Source organism: Lepisma saccharinum, chromosome 15, assembly GCF_977018435.1.
Source record: "Lepisma saccharinum chromosome 15, izLepSacc3.1, whole genome shotgun sequence".
Lineage (NCBI taxonomy): Eukaryota > Metazoa > Arthropoda > Insecta > Zygentoma > Lepismatidae > Lepisma > Lepisma saccharinum.
The window spans coordinates 38,555,146-38,579,837 of record NC_139243.1 but is presented as its reverse complement, the minus strand read 5'-3'; the positions used below and the strand labels follow the sequence as shown (position 1 = coordinate 38,579,837).

General features: G+C 37.4%; 1 protein-coding gene across 1 annotated transcript in view; it reads right to left on the bottom strand.

Moving 5' to 3' along the window:
• The window catches only part of LOC145999679 (telomerase reverse transcriptase-like), an 85,643-nt gene that overhangs the window by 36,204 nt on the left and 24,747 nt on the right, over positions 1–24,692 (bottom strand). Inside the window, exon 3 of the mRNA XM_083136883.1 lies at positions 12,811–13,186. Coding sequence (XP_082993009.1) covers positions 12,811–13,186 — 376 coding nt within the window. The remainder of the gene's footprint in view (positions 1–12,810; positions 13,187–24,692) is intronic.

Sequence of the window (24,692 nt, the reverse complement as noted above, 5' to 3'; positions counted from 1 at the left end):
CAAAAGTTCTTATCGCTCCTCTACACATTAAATTGGGTATCATGAGCCAGTTTGTACATGCCCTAGATAAGGACAGTGAGTGTTTTAAGAACGTATGTAGTGTTTATCAGAGAATGACCCTAGATAAGCTGAAAGCAGGTGTTTTTACTAGACCTCATATCAGGAAATTAATGTGTGACCCCAATTTTGAGGATACAATGAGCCAAACAGAAAAGCAAGCCTGGGAGAGCTACAAAGATTTAAAAACTTCCTAGGAAACTGAAGGAGTCCAGCTTAGAAAACCATTGTGAACACCATGTTGGAAAATTTGAGAAAACTAGGTTGTAACATGCGCTTTAAGTTACACTTCCTACATGCTCACATTGACTATTGTCCAGATACCTGTCTTGGATTTTACAGCGAGGAACAGGGTGAACGTTTCCATCAGGATTTGAAAGACATGGAAAGAAGATACCATGGTGGTTGGACTGTGAACATGATGGCAGACAACTGTTGGTCCATGAAAAGGGAAAGTACTTCTCATGCATATGGAAAAAGTTCAAAATGACGAAACTTCCTGTCTGTAAAATAAGTGAGGTCACTGTAAATAATATCACTTGTTGGTAGTTCTTGTGAACTGTACGTACATTGTGTTTACAATTACATAATTATAATATACACCACGTTTTTAAGCATAGCAATGATCTTGTAGAAGGGTATAAATATATGTCGTAATGGTTCAATATGCAAATTTTGTTTTCATTTTTTTTCAACAATCTGGACGTGATAGAAGAAAACTGCTTACATATTTGGAATCAGCGCCCCAAAATTAGGGGGAAACGACATTCAAAACCAAAACATCAAAAAAATAATTTAAAATTGCAGAGCGGTGTAATCTGCAGTAAACTTAACATGTTGTAATTGATGTTAGTAGTGTTATAAGAAAGATATACGTATATCCAACAGCAAGCTATTGTCAATTAGTTCTCTAGTTAGTGAAATCTGGAATTTATCCGCCATTTTCCAATATGGCGTCCTTGGTGGCAGGGTGATCGCCGGAGACTTTTGATATGTTATTATTAATATTATAAAGAAGCTATGCACCAAATTTCAGTTTGTTATGAATTATAGTTTCCTTATTTCGAGAAAACTTTCATTGTCCACCATTTTCAATATGACGGACTTAGCATATGGGTGATCACCAGGGACTTTTGGTATGTTGTTATTATTGTTACAAAGAAGCTATACACCAAATTTCAGCTTGTTATAAATTATAGTTCCCTTATTTTGTGAAAACTTTCATTGTTTGCCATTTTTCAATATGGCGGACTTAGCATATGGGTAATCGGCAGGGACTTTTGATATGTCATTTTAATGTTTTAAGGAAGCTCTGCATCAAATTTCAGCTTGTTATGAAATATAGTTCACTTATTTTGTGAAAACTTCCATTGTGTGCCATTTTTCAATATGGCGGACATAGCGTACGGGTAATCGGCAAGGACTTTTGATATGTTATTTTAATGTTTTAAAGAAGCTCTGCATCAAATTTCAGCTTGTTATGAAATATAGTTCCCTTATTTCGTGAAAACTTTCATTCTCGCCATTTTCCAATATGGCAGAATTAGCACATGGGTGATCACCGGGGACTTTTGGTATGTTGTTATTAATTTTACTAGGATGTTATATACCAAATTTCATCTTTTTACATACTTCATTATATCTCCTACAACACTACTACTATGAGATAAAATTTTAAAAAAATGGCTTCTTGACTGAAACTTTAAGTATATGTCTTGAAAACATAAAGTAGAATGTAAATATTCTAGAAGTCTCTACATTCTAACTATTATGCAATTAAATATAAATTGATATAATTAAACCCCTAAAACCAACAAAAAAAATAATAATTCAAAGAAACCGGAAGAAAACTCCTCCAAGCCAAATATATAAGTTTGTCATAACGAAATCGTGGTAATGTCCCTTGAATTCAAATATAAATACATTCTAAAAAAATAATCCTTAAGTAAAAAAAAAGTAAGAAAAACGATACCCCCCCCCCCAACAATAAGAATTATGCATAAAAAATTGTGCAAAAAGGAACTAACATTAAATTTACAAAAAATTTTGAAAAATGAGCAAAATGTTGGTTGCAGAAATTGTAGTTAAGTCAGAGGTTGACATCGCAGTACTGGTATGAAGAAGTCAATTTTCACTACACATCCAAGGAGCTATTACTTATAATGAATAAACTAGTAGTTCATAGTTGATAATCAAAAGTTGCAGCCAATTAGTTCACAACTTGAATTATATGGAGCGGCAACTCACCAGGAATCGAATTTTGACCCTAGTAAGATTTTTAGTAACTTCTGCAGCTCATACATTTAATTTGTTAGCGTATTGATATTGTACAAGGTAACCAAAAAAGTTCTTGCCGTTTTTGATGTCCCATTAGTCATGCGCTCACAAAGAGGAAACGAAATGATGCACGTGACTGCCAAGCAATCGGGAGTTAGTCTGACCATCGACTGTCAGTAATACAGGCACGTTGCGCACACACAGCAGTCATAGCTCATCCAGTGTCGAAGAGAAATGGAGGTATCGAAGCAGCTTCTTCGCGTGTGTTAGTTGCATGACTTTAAAGTGCCACATCAAGTCGCCGCATTTGCCAGGCATTTGGGGAGAATGCCGTGAACAAACGCACTGCCAGGCAGTGGTTCCAGAAATTCCGTTCGGGAGATGTGAGCCTTTCGGATGAACCTCACAGTGGACGACCACATGTGTTTGATGACGAGGCCCTGAAAGCAGCCATCGAGGAGGACAGTGGTCTAACATGTGATGAACTTGCAGAAAGGTTCCATGTTTCCGCTGAAACAGTCAGACTGCACCTGCATGGGATAGGGAAGTCATACAAGTTAAACAAGTGGGTACCCCACACATTGTCAACAGCCAACAAGGAACAACGAGTGACAGCCTGTTTGTCCTTGCTCACTCGGCACCTGAACACACCCATATTTGATCGCTTGCTCACTGGTGACGAAAAGTGGGTCCTGTATGACACTCCCAAGCGTACCAGACATTGGTTGTCGCCACGTGACCCTGTTCCTCACACGTCAAGACCACCTCTGCACCCACGAAAGGTTATGCTTCCTGTATGGTGGAATTGTCGGCAAGTGGTTCATTACGAGCTCATTCCACCTGGTCAGATCAACACTGCTGACCTCTACTCTCAGCAGTTGCAAAGGGTGCACCATGCATTGCGGCACAAGAAGCCATCACTGGTGAATCGCAAGGCTGTGCTGTTCCTGCACGACAATGCCAAGCCACATGTGGCAAAGAGGACCCGGGAGACCCTTCAGCAACTTGGCTGGAAGACACTGTGCCATCCACCATATTCACCGGACCTTGCACCAACAGATTACCACCTGTTTCATTCCCTCGACAACCACCTCCGTGGGAGATCCTTCGCAAATGAGGGAGACCTGCGGAATGCACTCACTGACTTCTTTGCATCCAAGCCCGCCGAGTTTTATCACCAGGGTATTGTGCGACTGCAGGAACGTTGGCAAAAGGTGTTGGATGCTGATGGAGATTACTTCGAAACCTAAAGGTATGTACCGTCCACTGTATTGCTCTTTGTTTATCACTGCTCTAGAACGGCAAGAACTTTTTTGGTTACCTTGTAATTCATTTGTTGTTTTGTTCATTGATTGCACACTTAATTAAGAAAGTTCACGAGAGGTGTCACTAGCTCTCAATCATTAACAGTTTATTAACATCTCACGAGATGTCATTCCAATGTTCTTGTCAAGGAAAGACATCACATTCACCTCACAAAGCAATCCAGAAACTGCATATCCATTTAAAAAAATGGAAGTGCAAGTGGAATAGCGGAACGGAAACAGAAACTGAAATGGAGCTGGGATGGAGGAATGAGGATACCTGGTCGGAACGGAAGGGACTGCTCGAGATTGTACATTGCACGTTTGCAAGGAAGGAGAAAAGGATCTCCAAATGGACATTTAAATATAGTAGAGTGCTTATCTGTAGGATCAAGTTGAGCACTCACTGTCTGGGAACGAGATGTCAGTTGTTTCTGGTGCCGATTTAGCCCTTGAAGGATGAAAGGAGCGAGTTTTCGTCGGCTGCCATTTATGCCATTGTTTGTCCCTGCAATGGCTCTGTAAGTAGAAAACGATTTTCTACCAAAGTGAATCTTGGAATATTTTCACGATAGTGATCCTTGGATTATTCTCTCAAAAGTGCACAGTAGTACTACTGCAAAGTTGAGTAAATGAGTTATATTTGCATGCAAGCATGAGCTTCGAAAGATAGATGTGATTTTGCATAAACCTTCTCAAACCACGCCATCTGTATAAAATGGTGATGACGCCATTTGCAAAATAATTTGCTTTAATGCACAAATAAGGCTTCATCCAAGATGGAACTATCGATAGTGTTTTTCGGAACTACTCTTCGTATATGTACACTCATTCACATATGTTGAATAACTTCAGGGAGGTAAATTAGTGTTCCTGTCACATGACTTAAAAACCAACAAAAAAAAAAGCAAGGAAAGGGAAATTATTGTTGAATGTTTTCTCGTTGAACATTGAGGTTGTATTCATGGTACTGCTATAAGGCCTATTAGTACAATTCAAAAGAATATTATTCAGTTAGATTTTCACTTTGGTTTATTTTTTCTTGATCTTCTATTTTCTTTTAGTATGAGGAAATCATAAGAAAGATTTTTTACTGGTATCAATCCACATGTGGACGTTATATCATATGGCATATTACAGCAGGAAGATGCACGTTATATCATATGGCATATTATGGCAGGAAGATGCTATTGTACGATATTGATTAATCAAGTAAATAGCAGCAAAATAATAAAGATTTATATGGTATGCTCCAGTACATTGATATTTGTTGTGAAATTGCCATGCTGAGATTTATTTACTTTTTTTGAGTGAAGAACTTTGAAAGTCACATTTTTTTATTGTATTAAAGGGGTAGTTTGATTATATGAATAAATCTGAGTTTGTTTACTTTGTGGCTTTGAGATTTTACCCTATGCATAATGACCTTGTGAGAAGTTAACTACAGTGTATTTAATTGTATTAATCTCAAACTTTTCTTGCAGCAGGGGGGAGTTCAATGCTCACAGTGGTCACATATAATTTTATCGGATGGCAATGTTGAATTGTAGTACCTTAAAAATTGCTTCGCTACAAGGAGAGAAAAGGAGAGGCTCCACTTGTACTTCTCTTGCTCATATTTCAACATTAGCTATGTGTCCTTGCCAATCTCACTTTATGAGAAGTGTGTTAATGCATTTTTGAGGGTGGTTCCACAATTTCCAAATTAAATTGATAGCTTGTCAAAAAGGATCGAATGGCTTGGAGCGTGTAAGCTCACCTAATGTAAGAATTAATAACTAAGGGTATTTTATACATGGTGAATATGTGGGATGTGCAAAAAGTAAGTAACTAACCACTATTCCTAACATATAGCATAGTCTTGTTTGATATACAGGGTGCCCATAGGTGGTTAATTTTTAATTAGAAATTACTCCTTCTATTGGTGAAATTTATTCGAGGCTTGTTCAAATCATAAAATTTCTTGAATTCTAATGTTGTGATATCAGTGGATTTTTTTAAATTAAATATTGTTTAGATTAATAGTACAGGATTTTTATGTAATTCTTTTGCTGTGGAACACAAATTGGAGCTCCTATTACCGCAGGTGAGATGCCCAAAGGGCCTTTTGTTTTGTAAAATTTGAAATTGTGATTTAAAGGGTGGAGTTTGGAATTAAGGTTTGGGGGTCTTTTGTGATGCCATTGGTTGTGAGTTGACCATCTCATTTTCTCCTTAACATTTTTCCCTTTGGTGCATCGTATCAGCGCTACGATTGTTCAAAAATGCCACTCTTGCTACCTGAATGCTGACAACCCAGCTCAACACGTGATTGCATTTGAGTTGTCATTTCCTGTTGTGGAGCAATGCGTGCCAGGGTTGCCAGAAACACACATATTCTGTGAAAAATAACATAGCTACAACCAGCCACATTATGTACTGTAAAACAAAGTGAGAAAATGTGTTCTGTAACCCAACGTGAAGTGAACCAACGATACGAAAAATGGTAGAAAAACAACGTATTCAAAAGGAAGTGGTAATATCGAATTTTGTCTCAGCCTACATGTCAATTATTTGCAAATCTGACAAGTTGGCATCTACAGTTTAGTCTATCCACTTCATCCTTCTGATACTGGTTGTCTGTGACACACTGAACAGTTGACAACATAGAAATTAAAGAACTCAAAATTCCAAAGGTAAGTAACACATAATGTAATGTATATTGATGGCATTATGCGGCAAGGGGCAAAAACGGTTGAAAATAAAGGGATGTAAGTCGTAGTAAAACAAGCTCTCCAACGACTGTGTTTATCTACGCACCGGGTGACCGGATACACATGTAATAGTTTGCAACTATGAATATGGCAGTATATTCGCTGCTGATTCATTATTAGGTTGTTACTGTGGTTGTACGTGTTTTAACCATAATTTAAAAATGTGAACCTCTGATACTTCTGTATATCAGCACCACAATACAACAAATTTCAGGATAAATGGATATACAAACTTGTAGATATCAACCTTGTAACAAGATTTGCAAATATTTGACATGTAGCTGGGCTTAAACAGCCAGATATAAACTCCAAGTCATATAAAATTTATTGTTGAGGATGATTATAGTTGACACGTAGGCTGAGAAAAAATTCGATATTGTCACTTCATTTTGAATACGTTATTTTTCTAACATTTTTCGTATCGTGGTTCACTTCCACCTTCCCCTGGGATGACTGCTGGTCTTCTGACTGGTAGGCCATATTACAGATGTTCAGTCTACAGGATGGGCTCCTATCTTAGTTTTACAGCTCGTAATGTGGTTGAAATTTTCACCAAAATTTGTGTTTCTTGCAACACTGCCGTGCACTGTTTCGCTGCAGGAAATGACATCACATGTTGTGTGAGGTTGCCAGCATTCAGGTGGCAAAATGGGCTTTTCTGAACGACTGTAGCACAGAAACGACATACCAACGAGAACAATGTTACTGAGAAAAGTTGATTGTTTTGATGTCTTTTATACAAGGGTCGTTCAAGGTTGACCGGAATTTTCGTACATAAAAAATCGATGAATAGCCGGATCATGATGAAACGTGCGGGTGACGTAATGTATTCCTTCGCGAGTAACTAGCGCCCGGCATGACGTATTTCGCGCATGCACAGCAGTTGCAGCGAACATGGCGGCAAGCAGTGTGTGGCTGTGGAGCAGCGGTGTGTAATCAAATTTCTCGTGAAGGAGAAAGTGAAACCAGCTGAGATTTTCAGACGATTGCAAGCACAGTATGGTGAACAAACGATGTCGCGGACAAGAGTGTACAAATGGTGTGAGCAGTTTTGCGAAGGACGGGAGCTGGTGACAAATGAAGTTCATGGACACATTCGCCCGACTGCAGTCACACCAGTGAATATCGCACGTGTTGAGCAAATGATTCTTGAGAACCGGCGAGTAACAGTGCGGGATATTGCTGCCAAGGTGAATATCAGTGTCGGGAGTGTTGAGACAATCATTCACGACCACTTACGCTTCCGTAAAATCTGTGCATGGTGGGTTCCCTGCCAGCTGACATTCGATCAGAAGTGGACACGCAGGACGGTCTGTGAACAGCTTCTGAATCGGTTTCGAGCAGAAGGTGATGAATTGTTGCAATCCATCATCACGTGTGATGAAACATGGTTGCACAATTCAACCCCAGAGACCAAAAGACACAGCATGGAGTGGCGGCATAAAGGTTCCCCGCCCTCCAACAAAAGCAAAATGCAGCCTCCGGTGGAAAGATCATGGCAAGTGTCTTCTGGGACATGAAGGGCGTTATCCATGTGGATTTTCTGGACAAAGGGAGCACGATTAATGCCCAGTATTACTCCACATTGTTGAGTGGTGCTGTACGAAAGTCCATTCGCAAGAAAAGACCTGGGATGTTGTCTGGAAATGTCATTCTTCTCCATGACAATGCCCGCCCTCACACGGCCAATGTGACAACAACAACTCTGGCCAACATGCGCTGGGAAGTTCTGCCCCATCCCCCCTACAGTCTGGATTTAGCCCCCAGTGATTATCATTTGTTTGCACCCCTTAAAGACCATCTGGGAGGGAAGAAATTCACGACAGACGAAGCACTGAGGAGCGATGTCCTCCAGTGGCTACGACAACAACCAAGTTCTTTCTATGCCAAAGGAATTCGGGAGCTGCCAGAACGATGGCAAGGGTGCCTCGGCACGCACGGAGAATACTTTGAAAAACTGACATAGTTTGGTGTTTCTACTGCTACCTATTTCCTCTGCAGAAATAAAAGTCCCGGTCAACCTTGAACAACCCTTGTATGTTTCTGTGGTCCGTGGGCACCATTAAAATGACACCCTATATAAAATTGAAACATTACAAAAAATATTTACCATTGATAAAATAACACTTCTCCCAATACTCATTTTCCTTCAGTCTGGCAATCCATTACCTTTCCATGCAAAGGCCAGTATTCCAACCCGGAACTCCTGGCATCATAGCATGCTGTGACTGATAACCACTCCACCAGAAAGGGCAGCGGTCCTAAAACTATGCAACAATCCATGCATTGCAGGAGTCCCGATTCCTTAAAAAAGGAAAATATGCAACTATTTTTAGAAAAACACAAGTTTTGGGTAACTTTGAAAATTGGAGATCTACCACTGGATGCCCAAGTGTCGCATGTTATGAACAAGTTTCATTTTTTCCTTCTTGTCATTATTTCACGTAAAAATAAAAATTATGAGCAAGAAACTGTAGTTGAAGAGTTTATACCCAATTCTCATTACATCCCATATTTTTCAGGGAGTAAGGAATCTACATTTTCAAAATGAGTTTGTTGAAAATAGTAACAATAAATACGTAGCCTGTCTAAAAATATCAGACCATTTCTCTTCCTGCGGGGAATAGTTATGGTAGGTTGCCTACACTGTACACAGAGGTGAAGGTAACCTTCATGTACGTGCATGCATGTTGTTAAGATAATATATGGTTCTCAGTGATGGAACATCCACTGTTCATACAGTACAAATCTCCAAGGGATATCCATTGGATGTCCACAATGTCCAGATCAGATCCATGGATATTATGGATATCCATTGGACATCTATGGGTTATCCAGAACTGGATATCTGAAACTCGAACAATTCTAGATATCTAATACATAGCCCAAACATGCATAGAACTGGCATTCAGAAACATTGTCCAATTCCAAATATCCAATACGTCGCCAGATCTTGTCCAAAACAGGATTTCCAAAACACATCCAATTCAAGATATTAAAAACATATCAAGATCTTGCCCAAAACGTGATGTTCAAAACACATCCAATTCTGGATATTCAAAACATATCTACAGGGTGGGCCAAAAGTCAGGTGTCAGCATTGTCATAGGAAAGGCTGGTGTGTTGGAGGTCCACTTTGGCCACGTGTGATGTTTGAGGGGTGGGGCAAACCCAAGAACACATGTGACAACCCCGGCCGCCATCTTGGAATCCGCCATCTTGAACGCAACTTAGGTTTCTTAAATGGAACCATAGGCATGTGACATATGATTTCCAATTGTTTTTTTTCGTCTGGAGTTCAATGTCGCAAACCGTTTTGTCCTATCCTGAACCATTTCCTAATTATGGCCTGTTTTTCCCCCTTTGTGTCTCCTCACAACACATGCTCGAAATGACCACCCTCGTGCACAATGGTTTGTTCCACACGCCTCTTCCAGTCCTCATGCACAGCCACCAATGTCTCCGGACACATAGCAGCACAGGCATTCACAATCCGCTGCACCAGATGCTGTAAATTCTGGATTTTAACGGCGTAAACCATGGCCTTGAGGTGGCCCCACAGGTAGAAGTCAAGAGGCGTGAGGTCCGGTGACCGTGGTGGCCATTCTACTGGTCCCCGATGCCCGATCCTCTTCCCAGGGAACTGCTGGTCCAGGTATTCCAGTACACAATGTCCGTAGTGGGAAGGGGCTCCATCCTGTTGGAAGAACGTTGGGTATGAACCGTCTTCCGAGAAAACAGACGGGAAAATCTCCTCATCCAGCAGTCGTTGGTAGTGGTCGGCGTTCAGCGTGACGAAGATGAAAAATGGACTAATGATCCTCGTGCCAAAAATACCACACCATACCATAATTTTCTCGGAACCAACGATCCACGATGCATCAATCCAGTGTGGGTTGTTGTCACTCCAGTAACGTTGATTTTGTTTGTTCACTTCTCCGTTTACGTAAAAGAAAGTGCCTCATCGGAAACAACACCTGCAAGGGAAGATCCGGGTTGGTCTCCAGTTCCTCCGTCGCCCATTCGGCAAACTGTACCCGACGGTCAGGATCGTCCTCTGTCAGATGCTGGTGCACCTGAATTTTGTATGGGTGCAACTTGTTAACGGTAAGTATCCTCCGTATGGACGTTCGGCTAACTCCAGATTCAAGGGCGATACGTCTGGTGCTACGTTGGGGGCTTTTGGAGAATGATGCGAGGACAGCGACAGTGGTTGCCTCATCTGTTGACGTTTTCGGGCGACCACTGCATGCTTTATCGGCCACAGATCCCGTATTTCGGAATCTGCTGATGAGTTTGACCACACCATTGTGGGAAATGGGCTCCCTATCGGGGTGTAATGCATTAAACTCTGCAGCCACCACATGCGAGCTCCGATTTATACACATAAGGATGATCTCCACATGTTCTTCGGTCGTCAGCACCATTATTCAGTCGGTGATACCTGCAAAGATAAAACAGGCCATAAATAGGAAAAGGTTCACGATAGGACAAAACGGTTTGTGGCATTGAACTTCTGACGAAAAAACAATTGGAAATCATATGTCACATTCCTATGGTTCCATTTAAGAAACCTAAGTTGCATTCAAGATGGCGGATTCCAAGATGGCGGCTGGGGTTGTCACATGTGTCCTTGGGTTTGCCCCTCCCCCAAAACACCATATGTGGCCAAAGTGGACCTCCAACACACCAACCTTTCCTATGACAATGCTGTCACCTGACTTTTGGCCCACCCTGTAGATCTTGTCAAAAAAGGGATATCCAAAACACATCCAATTCTGGATATCCAAAACATATCTTAATTTTGACCAAAATGGGATATCCAAAAAACGTCCATTTCTGGATATCCAAAACATATCTAGATCTTGTCCAAAACGTGATGTCCAAAACACATCCAATTCTGGATATTCAACAAATATCTAGATCTTGCCCAAAAAGGGATATCCAAAATATATACAATTCTGGATATCCAATACATAGTTAGAACTGATCCAGAACGGGATATCCAACAATAAACATAAATACGATGTGTTTCGGACATTAGAAAATAATTATAGTATTTCGGTTATGTATATCTTTATACTTTATCGTGGAATTGAAACAATAATTGCATTGAAGCATTAGTGTTTATAAACTTATTTACCTCTTACTTAGTGATTTAATTTTTTTCCTTCTTAGAATCAGAAAATTTCAATTTAGCCTTACTCAACACTACAATACAATCGAGACTAAAATCGAGTCAATCCTGCTTAGCATCAAGCTGGAAAACCTGTTCCTTATATTTAGTATAGATAATTGCTGTGCACATCATTTTCGTGTGCTTTAAGCCTGAGTGAATCAGAAGATTGTGACTGTTTTCCTTGTTGGTGAGTGTCTTGTTATTTACTAAGGAGTTCCCTGTCTGCATATTAAGAGAATCACCCATGTGGTCATTGTCTGGGTCCAAGCAAGTCTCGCATGTGCACGCAAGTTCAAGTGAAACGCTTTGTTAGAGGGCAGGTTTTGGCTAGCTCCAAGTTGCCAGTGGACAGTTTGAATTCAGGAAGTTGCAATAGGTGCACATGGCAGTGAAGAACAAGCTCAATACTCTGCTTATTATATGGATATGCATGTGAATATAATACATTTTTCGGATATGTAGATATGCAAGTGTGTGCTTTGTGTGTTTGTTTGTGTTGTGTGTGTGTTTATATGCGTGGTGAGTAGTATGTGTGTTTATATGCGTGCATGAGTAGTGTGTGTGTTTATATGCGTGTGTGAGTAGTGTGTGTGTTTATGTGCGTGCATGCGTGCGTGCGAGCGAGAGAGAGAGAGAGAGAGAGAGAGAGAGAGAGAGAGAGAGAGAGAGAGAGAGAGAGAGAGAGAGAGAGAGAGAGAGGGAGAGGAAGAAGATATGATAGCATGTTGTAAATATATGTGCATAAATCTCTCGTACACATGCGACTACAATTCAGTCCAGGATACATCTATTTGATATCTAAATGGTGTCCTAAAAAGTTATAATATAAAAAAAAACTTCCCTGTTATCGATATAATGATAGGAAAATGTCCACAATATGCTCCAATCTAGTCAATAAAATAGCCTGAAAACATCCTCTTTGCAACCCAATAACATCAGAAAATATTAAAAATATATTTTTTGGACAAAAAATGCTCTTTTCATATCTAAATAATGTCCAGATGAGACCCAAATGTAGTCTAAAAATGTACTTTCCGTACATATTTATAGATATATCAGATCGGTAAAATAATCGGAAATTTTACCGATAAACCAATACACTGATATGCCCACATCGGCCAATACCGACAGAGTACTCATTAATCTGTCCAATCCCTAAAATATATAATTATTAGGACTAATTTCTCCTATACTAATAGAAGAACAAAGTCTACGACCACTATACCAAAAATATACACACCTTTAACTCTCCTGTGTCCTGAATTATACAATTATTTGGGAAAGTCCATCTGATGTTTTCTGAGCTCTTTGCCTGGACCATTTGGAACCTGTTCCTTCCTTGACCATTAGTTACCTTCACTTTTCTCAAAGTTACTTTCTCAGGATCCATGAGAACACGTCCCAGTCTCTTAAGAATTCTTTCATGATTTACAGATCCATAAGCATCTGTTATGTCTGTCCTCACAAAAAACAAATTTGGTCTTCCTTCATTCTCCCACGCAGCTTTGAATTCTTGCCACTTTGAAAGCAGTTCTTTTCCAATGCTTGCAAACTGGTTCTCCCTATTTATCGCCAGTAGAAACTGTTGTGCTTCAAGTAGATTATTGTCTATTTTTCTGTAAAAAATACAAAACTTACATGTATTAACTAGGGCTAGGACTTTTATGTCCTAAAAATCACCTAACTATGCAAAATAAAATATGCTCTTATGACCTAAAATTTTACTATTTCAAAACATCAATATCTAACATATGGTGAGATATTTTCACTTATGTACTATTTTTAGTTCAATTTAAGGGGACCTGAGTTGCAATACACAATGAATACTTTCTGTAAATTTTCAAATAAAAATGAAAAAGATTTTGCTGCAGCCCAAAAAAACAAAAACTTTACTGAACATGGGACTGTATATTTCTTGAAAAAGCAAAAATATGGTGAATATAACCCAAAATCCATCAAAATATGCTCTATCATGCAGAAATGATCAAATATGCCAAAATATACCCTTAAAAAGCACCTTAATTTAATTGGTTTCTTCATAATATGAATTTCTACATATCTAGGGAACACATCACCCTTCACCAAAAAAAAAAATATGCTAAGTCAAGAAATTCCTAGCGCTAGTAATAACAATAGCCTAGTAAGAAAAATTACAAAGTCAGAACACATTTGGGTAAAACAAATTTTTAAGGAAGTTAAATCACCATTAGACCATCTTATTACATCTTATGTGTGTGTGTATGTAACATTACAATTTGTGAAATATACATAAAAAGATAGCACCACTATTTAATGATTTTCCTGCCTTGAACTGTACTAGTTATTGTTATTTCTTTGTATTCTTTACATTTTGCATTAACAGAAATAAATCACATAACTGTTATTATTAATAATTAGGCTCTGGGACTTTATGTTATAACATATCTGAACAGATCTTGAAGTCTCTGATGAAAATCAGATGAAATAGACAAACTTGATAAGGCATATTTTGACATATATTACCAACTTCATGTTTTTACAACATATTTCTTCAATTTTCTCCTAATAACAATATTTCTGTATAATTTCGTAATTGCCTCGGTTATTATATGTATATTTTTTTCTTCATACCTTTAGCTTAACGGATAGTTTATATTATCAATGGCAGGATAAGGAAATTATGGATGAAAATATTAAAAGCAGATATATTTTCTTACCAACTAGTAGAGAACAATAATACCCACTCTTTTATCCCGTCGACAATCGATAGCCTTGTGAACATTATGTTCTCAGTCATTGTTGTGTTTTTCAAATTCTATATACTTAAAATCCCCTAAAATGTTGTGTTTGTGTATTGATTGCTGCCACAAGATGATATGTGCATATTGGAACGGAAATAATATTGAGTTGTGTAAAATGTTCTGACAAAATTTTGAAGACTGTTTTCCAGATTCTAAACAAGTTGTGTTTGTGTATTGATTGCCTACATTTACTAGAGTAGCGAGCTGCCAATTGTGCTTTAGTTTCCACAAAGGTGTTAATCTGACATAATAGCAAATCAAAATTAGGATAATTGCAGTGAACCTCACAATATTTTCAGTATTTTCCCACTACATTCTTCGGTTAAGGGGAGGAGGTACAGTTACGCACCAATTGTGCATCTACTTCAATATCGCTTGAATGGGCACTGCTACTAAAAAAAAACTGGGTGTATCAAGAGTATGAATTTCTCTCCATGTTGCAAGTGGAAGCATTTTTTGTGTTTATTATTAAGCCGGACACGCTATTTGAAAAATATGACGAATAAGAATTTTCGGAATCCCATGTATTCCTTATGGAAGTTCTTCAAGTTACGGCTAAAGAACTGGACGTTTCGACTTTTTTGCCTGGCAAACACTTCTTCTAACTGCCCTCTTCTCGTTGTATTCATTTTCAATTCCATCGGAAGTTTGATATTCCCAAGAGAACAAATCAAATATGCTCATATGCCCAATGCATTTCTCCTTGCTTCCTGGGCCATCCTGACAGTGTTGCCAAACCTGATATGCATAAAACAGCTAAATTTCACCTTAAATGGAGTTAAAACTGACTTTCAAGGAGTTAGATTTACGAAGTGCTTCCTAGAGTAATGTTAGTTGTCAAAGGGGTGGGGTGCTGCTATTACCGTTAATTCTAAATTGATGACAATTTATTCTTAGTTTTCACCATCTAGATTCGTTTTCACGTTCAGAAGACACAATGGGCTCTTATGGACAATGCTTTTCTTATGGGCAAATACGAGGGCGCTGTTGCGAAATTTCTCGATTTACAAATTTAGCTTACGTAAAATCGGTACCTGCAGTTTTGCAGGAAATTTTGTAGAGAATACGATGGTGAGCACAAAAAACTGGTAACTTGCTTACATATTTTTAGATAAATTAAAAACGCAAATTTTATGTGAAAACAAAATTTTTACATTATTTTCATTCCTAACGTTGAAACATGCCGTAAAATTGAAACATTCATTATGAAAAAAATTGACACTGTTTTCTAATTGTTATAGGTGATGGTGGTGATCAGAATTTATCAATACTTTAAAGCATATTTGCATTAAAAAATATTCAAATAAAGTATGTGGAGATTTTTTGTATTCGTGCAGTAAAAAATGTTGTCACTGGCCATTCTTTGTTCTGTAATTCCAAGTAAAAACTTCCAGTGACAAAGTTGTGAAGAAAATAATGAAATTATTTTTTATAACCACTCAAAGGTTCTCAGAAATATTACTTCCATGCATTTGGAGTTTCTTTTTAACCCGAACCGCACGCGAAGTAAGGAGACGTTGTCTGGCCATCTTGAGCTGGCTCACCGCAGCATTCTGGCTAATCACCACCAAGTTTTCGAGTTGTTATTTTATTTCCATTCAGTAAAAATATTAACTTCATGCAGTTTGTTATAATAGAATTGCAATTACTTTAATTTAATAATTGACAATTATTTCCAATGCTGCTGTTGAGAGCAACACTAGTGCTGTGGCAAATAAACATTTTTGTTTACATTACTGTCGACATTAATACTGAAATGAAGATCACCTTTCAGTTTCCAACGTACACATAAACTCATAGACAATAATGAATTTATATATATATGTAACACATTACTATATCTCAATGTTATTCTATGAAATAGTTACAGAGAAAGGTGAATGAATATTAAATGTGCCTGTGTATTAAATTAAATCTAATGGGAAAATGACATGCTAATGAACTGTAATATAATATAATATAATATTAATATTAATAATTACATATAATTATCATTATATATACAAAATATGTAACACCTTCATTGTGAAGAAAGCTCATCATTTCCCGGCGACATGAGCTAGCACTGTATTGGCAACACTGTGCGGTTTCTCCATAAGCGCCATTGTGTCTTCTGAACGTGAAAATGACTCTAGATCCGGCGGCATCACCCATCTTATGGTCATATAAAATCAAAAATAAAGGATTCCCCGATAACAATATTATGCCAATTTCACATCAACACATAGCTATAAAAAAAGTAGCTGGAGAGATAAGAGGAGGTTGTGCGATGCAGCCAATATAACAACGTCATGTACAAAATGTATAATTATGGCAAAAGTTGGTCTATGTGGGTCGGAACCAGTCATGGCATCATAGTGGGACACAGGGGCAGGTGTCCCCAGTCACAGCCAAACGAGTGCACAATCTGGCTTCAAGAGAGATAAGTTAGCAACACTGCTATGGGGGAAGAGTCCTGTGGAGACTATCCTGCATGCTCTTAAAGGGATTTTGACTTCATTTAATACTCCATCCCCACCCTAGTCAATCCTTCCTGGAAGATACTGATTTCCCACATAATGAGAAATTCGAAAGTACTGACGTGCATATTTATGACTATACTGGGAATATTTCTGATTTTTTCTGACATATCTTTAATTTTTCATGACATATTTTTCACCTTTTATGACATAATTAGACACATATTTTAGTTTTATAGGACATAAAGCCCCGGGCCCTGTTAATACTATACTTTCATGATATAAGTAAATTTCACTCTTTACTTTAAAATATAAACTTATTTAATCGCAGAGTACAGATGAAAGATATGCAAGATTTGAGATAATGAAGTATAAAATATCTTCACTAACAATTCTAACATGCAATATTTGGATAAGCCATAACTTACACCACAAGCCATCATTTCATTAATAACTGAAGTCCAATTTTGGCATGTGCTCATTGTTTTACTCCAGCTTTCGCCACATCACATGGCTTCTTCAGAGTTAAGACAAGAATATTTCAATTTCAATTTTATTACTCCATGTAAACCATATACATTGGTATTTGGAGGGTTTAGTACAGTTCATATAAAAAAAATTATAATTACAAAATTTCTGTAATTTACAATCTAGATATTCACTAACACTATAATATTCCTCATTAACTAATAGTTTCTTTAATTTATTTTTGAAACTTGTCATACTTTCTGCTTTTATATCATTTGGTAAATGGTTGAATATTTTAATTGCCATCTGTTGGGGTCCTTCTTGAACTAATGTTAGCCTGGTGAAGTAAGGCTTTAAGAGCTGTTTATTTCGGGTGTCATATGTGTGTTCTATTGAACTTCGCAGCTCAATATTTTTTCTCGCATATAATGACATTTCATATATGTACAGAGAAGGGAGAGTTAATATTTTAAATTTCTTAAACAATGTTTTGCACAATTCCCTAGGCTTTATACCTGCTATAATCCTAATGGCTTGCTTTTGTTTTCTAAATGCTTCTAAACTTGCCGGTGAGTTCCCCCAAAATTCTATTGCATAATTTATTAGTGAATGAAACATTGCATAAAATACCTGAATTAGTGAATTTGTTTGAAGTGTTTGTTTTAAACCTCAGTGCAAATATTTTGGAATTTAGTTTTTTAACAAGTATTTTTACGTGGTTTGACCAATTTAGATTTTCATTTATAGTAACTCCTAAAAATTTTGTTTCTCTAACTAATATTACTGGAAGATGGCTATTCTTTACTACATATTTAATTTTATTGTTTTGTTTAGTGTGAAATAGCACATAATTTGTTTTCTGTTCATTCAATAGTAATTTATTACTGTCAAACCAAGATTTCATTTCTTCCATTGTTTTTTCAATGTTGTCTTCTAACTCGTTCACATCATTTCCCTTTATTATTGCGCTAGTATCGTCTGCGTACAACAAAATCTTTGTATTCTGTATATTAAATGGTAAATCATTTATGTACAAAAGAAAAAGTAGTGGGCCTAATATTGATCCTTGGGGAACTCCATATTTTAATATCTTTAGAGTGGATTTGTATTTTCTTACGTTTCCTTCTCTTTCGTGGCTAATTTCAACACATTGCATTCTGTTTGATAAGTATGATTTCATAATTTCAAGTGCGTTACCCCTTATCCCATAGTGTTCCATTTTAGAAATTAATATTTTGTGGTTTACTAAATCAAAGGCTTTTGTCAAGTCGTAAAATATTCTGAGAACTAATTTTTTATCCTTTATACCTTGCAAGATGTTTTCGATTAATGTATGTGTTGCACTTGCTGTGCTTTTATTTTCAATAAATCCATGTTGTTCTTTTGATAGTATGTTGTGTTTATTAAGGAACTGTAGAAGGCGACGTTTTAGTAACTTTTCTAGAATTTTGCTTAGCACAGGTAGTAAAGAATTTGGTCTGTAATTTTGAACCAGGTTTTTACTTCCATTTTTAAATACTGGGTTGACTTTTGCTATTTTTAGCTTAGTGGGAAATATACCATTCGTGATACATTCATTAAAGAGATATTCTAAAATGGGTGCTAACAACTCCTTGATTTCTTTTATTACTCTGATTGGAAATTTGTCTCCTACAGCCTTTGAGTCTTTTAAATTACATATCTCCTTCAATATTTCATTTGTTGTGGTTGGTGTTAAAAACATGCTTTCTAGAGTGCGCGGTTTAGAGTTACACAAACGTTGCAATGGTTTTTTTTTGCTTTATTTATATTTGTTACTAAGTTATCTCCTAATTCGGTGAAGTATTTGTTAAATGTTTCACACACTACAAATGGATCGTCTATTTCAATATCATTTGTGCATAATTTTATATTGTTATTTGTTTTTCTTTCTTTCATTACAGTATTTTCATTTACAACGTCCCACATTGCTTTGCTTTTGTTGCTTGAAGACACAATTTTGTTCGCATAATATTTTTGTTTGGCATCTCTTATTTGTTTTTTATAGTAATTTATGTAAAATTTATTTACTGATTTATTTATGGGAGTGCGTTGACTTTGACTTATCAGGGATATTTTAATTTTGCTATATTGTTTTACCTCTCGTGTTATCCACTGCTTTCTCCTTCCAGTTTTGGCTTGTATTTTTCTTTTAGACAACGCTTTGTCAAAAATATTGTAGAGTGTATTTGTAAAAATTGTGAACGTTTTATCACTGTCTATTTGACTTACGTATATTTGGCTCCAAGATTCTATTTCTATCAAAGATTTTAATTTGTACATATTTCTTTGACTATATATCCTATTTTCATGCATAATAGGTTGTTTGGTAACACGTGTAGTTTTTACGTGTATGATTTGGTATGTGTGATCAGAGAGACAGTTCTTAATGTCATATGAGATGTCACCGTGATCGAGATTTGTGAGAACATTGTCAATTGCAGTTTCGGAATTAGATGTTATTCCGGTAGGTTTTGTAATTAAATAGTTAATATTATACGACAAAGTTAGTGTCAACAAACTGTTTTGCTCAGGGCAGTCTTTTAGAAAATCAACATTGAAATCTCCACAAACTAATACTTTTTTTCTTATGAATATTTGGTATGTTATTTAGTGCATTTTCAAGACGTTCAAGAAATATTTCAAAAGACCCTAATTGGCTCCGGTAGACCGAAAGTATAACAAGGTTCAAATTATCTATTGTAACAGCAGAACATTCAAAATTTAATTCCGAGGACTCGTTACACAGTTTGTTAGTTTGTCTAGCATGTGGCAGCAGAGAGTTTTTTACTAAAATTAGAGAACCACCTCGTTGGTATGTCACTACAAAAAACCGCTAATTATTTTATAATTACTAATTTTCAAAAGTTTTATATTTTCACTGTTGAGCCAATGTTCTGTCAAGCATATTACATCTGGTTCCGGGTCGATTGTGTTGATCAATACTTTGAGTTGTGTTTTTTGTGAGTTAAGCTTTGTATGTTGTGGGTTAGGATGGTAAAAATATCACTCTGGGTGCTTACCTGCTGTCCTGTTGGGGTCTAAGTTTAAAACGAAGGAAGGTAAGTTGGGTTAAAAGAGTTAGAATTGAAGGTCACACACAATGCAGAGTGACCTGTCTGTCACTGCTTTCTACTCCATCACAGGTACAGACAGTACACAAGACTATCAGGAAGTGGTTTGGAGAATAGTGGATCGTTAAGATGGTGGGAGAGCCAAAATGATGGATTAAAAAAAAAAAAAACGTAAAGAACTCAAATTATAGCAGGAATTCTTGACTTTTGACTTTTTCTTGACCTTTTTTCCCCTTTTTCTTAACATTTATTTAATCAGCTCCTACTTAGATACATTTGGAAAGTAAAAAAATATGAGGGTTATTATTTTAAGTAATAAAAATGAAGTAAGTAAATATTTTTCAAAAAACCTTTATTTTCTGAATTTACAAACACTTCTCTATTTGCTACATAATTTCCTTGCCGGTTTAAACATTTATCATAAGGAACTATGAGTTTTTGGATACCCTCCTCATAGAACTCTGACGCCTGTGAGATACTCACAGTCGTTTTCACTTCTTCATCAGTGTCTAAACACTTGCCGCCCAGGAAGGTATTTAGATGACTGAAGAGGTGGTAGTTGCTAGGTGCAAGGTCTGGACTGTATGCTGAAGATCGAATACCTCCCAGCCAAAAGATTCGATCAGATCATCATCCGCATACAGTACAGACCTTGCACCTAGCAACTAGCACCTCTTTCGCCATCTGAATACCATCCTGGCCAGCAAGTGTTTAGACACTGATGAAGAAGTAACAACGACCGTTGAGTAACTGGCTATCTCACAGGCAGCAGAGTTCTATGAGGAGGGTATCCAAAAACTCATAGTTCATTACGATAAATGTTTAAACCAGCAAGGAAATTATGTAGCAAATAGAAAAGTGTATGTAAATTCAGAAAATAAAGGTTTTTTTTAAATACATTTACTTACTTCGTTTTTATTGCAAAACTGACCTTACTTAAAAAAAAAACCCTCGTACATATTTTTATTCAATGAAAAACCCCTACTACAAGGCCAGTAAGATGAAAACTGAAGCTCTACTTTAACGAGAGATTTAGACTTGCTTTAATTACACAGGCCTGCGAAATTGAAGTTGTTGAAAAATACAAGAGACGTGTTCACTGAGTTTTATGTTATTAGGTGTGGTGATTTCAAAAATGACCTCCATTTTTTTCATCACGTCAGGATTTTTTGTACAATCGATATCAATATTTTTGCTAAAATCCTATATGAAGAGGAATTTTTGCGAACAATTTTGCATGCACTATCTGGCAACAGTGGTTTTGATCCATTTAAATCTATGTAAAATTGAAGCTTGGTGATGCAAATTTATTTATTAGCAATTGATTTTATTTTTTATAGGTTTAAATGGAAGATCTGTTGCCAGATCGCACGAGCTGCCTCTGGTCGAGAGAAAAACACAAAGCTCCCTTGCGTTTACACTTTTAACATCCTATTATGGTGAAGTTTCTAGAAATAAAGCATGGAGATAAGCATGGAGATAACTTTCAAATCACCGCAACGTATTATGTTCATTTGTGTTTATTAAGGTAACGTACATAAAATAGACGATTGACCACGAGGAGCAATGTATGTGTACATGAACGTTTGACACAAATTGTAAACTGAACAAACAACAAAACCAAACACAAACAAAGTTTATATTTACGTACGTATCCTTTTGCCTTTTAAACTTCTTTTTGACGTTCTTCTTTTATGTGCAATCTCAGGCCTCTCTCGTGTTAACATCCAACAGTAGTCAGCAAGAATGTTCTTGTCCCATCGTCCTTGATATTTGCGCTCCATATCTTGAATATCTTGGTGGAACCTTTCACCCTGTTCTTCGCTGACTGCTCCTAAATTTTCGGGGAAATACTCCACATGTGAGTGAAGGAAATGTAGTTTGACACTCATGGAGCAACCCAACGCTTGAAATTTGTTTAGCATATTCATAACAATTGTTTTATAGTAAGGATCCTTGTAATTCTCCAGAAATTTACTGACCATATCTTTGAAGGTAACCCAAGCTTCTTTCTCCTTTGTTGTCATGCTAGTCTCAAAGTCTTTATCCTTCATGAGCTTGCGGATATCTGGACCAACAAAGATTCCCTCTGTCAACTTGGCTGCAGATAAACCTGGAAACTTTTTGCACAGGTATTTGAAACAATCGCCATCTTTTGGAATAGCCTTGACAAATTGTTTCATTACACCTAATTTGATATGCAACGGGGGTAACAATACTTTTTTTGGGTCAACTAAGCTGTTCCGAATCACATTCTTGGTGCCTGGTTCAAGATTTTGTCTTTTAGCCCATTCTTTCTTGATCCAATGTTGAGTCTTTGCACAGCTGTCCCACTCACAAATGAAACATGGGAACTTTGTATATCCACCTTGTTGACCAAGAAACATGGAGATAACTTTCAAATCACCGCAAATGGTCCAACCATGGTCGGCATATTTTATTTTGTTGAGGACGAGAGCCAGGTTTTCATAGCGTTCTTGTAAATGTACCGAGTGTGCAACTGGTACAGATGCATACTGGCTTCCGTGATGAAGGACAGCTTTCAGGTTCCTTGTCGATGAATCTATAAACAGCCTCCATTCATCTTTATCGTACGTGATATTAAATTTGCTCATCAATCCGGGAACATCAGAACAATAGACCAGGTTCTCCGCTTCCTCAAAGTACTGAACAAAGTCCTTTTCTCGATTCCTGTACCAATAAAACGTGGTTCCTTTGGCCAATAAATGTTTTTCTTTCAATCTGGAGCCCAACAATTCAGCTGCCTCTTTTGAAAGGCCCAGATCTCTAGTCAGATCATTAAGTTCAACCTGAGAGAAGGGCTGAGGTGAATCACCTCCAGAGGGCTTATATTCGGTATCGGAGCCTTGACCGTCTGGATGTTCCGAGTCTGAAGACTCTGAAGAGATGACTGGTAATTCAGTTGGAGGCAAAGGCACTGGCACATCAGGTCCATGAGGAACGGGGCGTATGGCCGATAGAATGTTCTCAGGATAAGAGATTATCTTGTGATTTTTTCAGTTATACGCATGGACATGACAGGCACAAAAGTAACAATCATCACAGTGGTTTCTCGGCTCCCTCCATGTCATAGGAATTCCCAAGCGTAAAGCAGTCTTCTTTCCGTTGAGCCATAAGCGTAGATCATTGAGACACTGCACACAGACTTTATGAGGAGCCCACGATTTGTCCTGGTCTCCAAGTTTCATGCCAAAATACGCAAGATAAAGTTTTCTTACATAGTTTGTAATGCTCCTCATGCGATGTTTAAGATCACTATATTCGCCGCATATGTAACAAAAGTCATCTGGTGCATTTTCACAATGTCTCGAACTCGAAGCCATGGTTCACGAAACGCACAGAGGAAAGCACCAGTTACAATTGTTTTTGTGATACAGTTTCCACTTGTCACTTGTCACTGTACAAATTTCCACGTCTTTTATCTTACTACGAACACGGTAAGTACATGATCTGCTGGGTTAAAGAGCGATAAACTGATTCCCTCATGAGGACATCTGTTTTATATCGTCTCTGCTGCCTCCAGACAAGTCGCGAGAATTCAGTCTTATGAATAACACGTTCAGGATCAATCCAGATAAAGCTCGACACAACTGGAAGGTGACTGCGATTTACGCTGGCTTAGCGAGCGTTCCTGCGCAGTCGGCGAACCAAGATAAGGATTTGCACAATGCTATTTGTCGAGAGCGATTGTGACGGGGAGGGAGGGACGTCGACGGGGGGAGTCACACAGGGGTATCGTTTCACCATGGTAGAATGATGGTCAGGCAGGGATGGAAGATATTCCACACGCCGAAACAACATATTTATGGTAAATGTTCATACAAATCCACGTACAATTAAATTTTTCAAGAAAACGTGACGTGACAGACATTTTTCTTTATTTTTTTTTTAACTCAGCACCACAAAATACATAAAGTTCACCTATCACTTCCCTTGTATTTTTTTCATCGCAGGCCTGTGTTATTAATGCATGTAAAATTTATGATTCAGACTTCATCCTGGGTGGGAAATGGCCACATTATGCTATGTAATAATTTTATAAAACTTGTAATTCTTAAGAAACAAAGTGAACAATTCTTAACCACAACTCAATACAATTTTAGATTTCCGAATATTCAATTTTATCAAATCCCAGTACATGTATATGTTCATTATACTGTACAAAAAAAAAAAAAAATAGCAGAGATTCTTGACCACAAGCATAATTTTTCGACATGTCTGTTGATTTCTCTCTTTCTTGACATTCTTCACTGGTAGACACCCTGTATAAGTATTTCCATAGGCTGTTACTTTTTCTTTAAT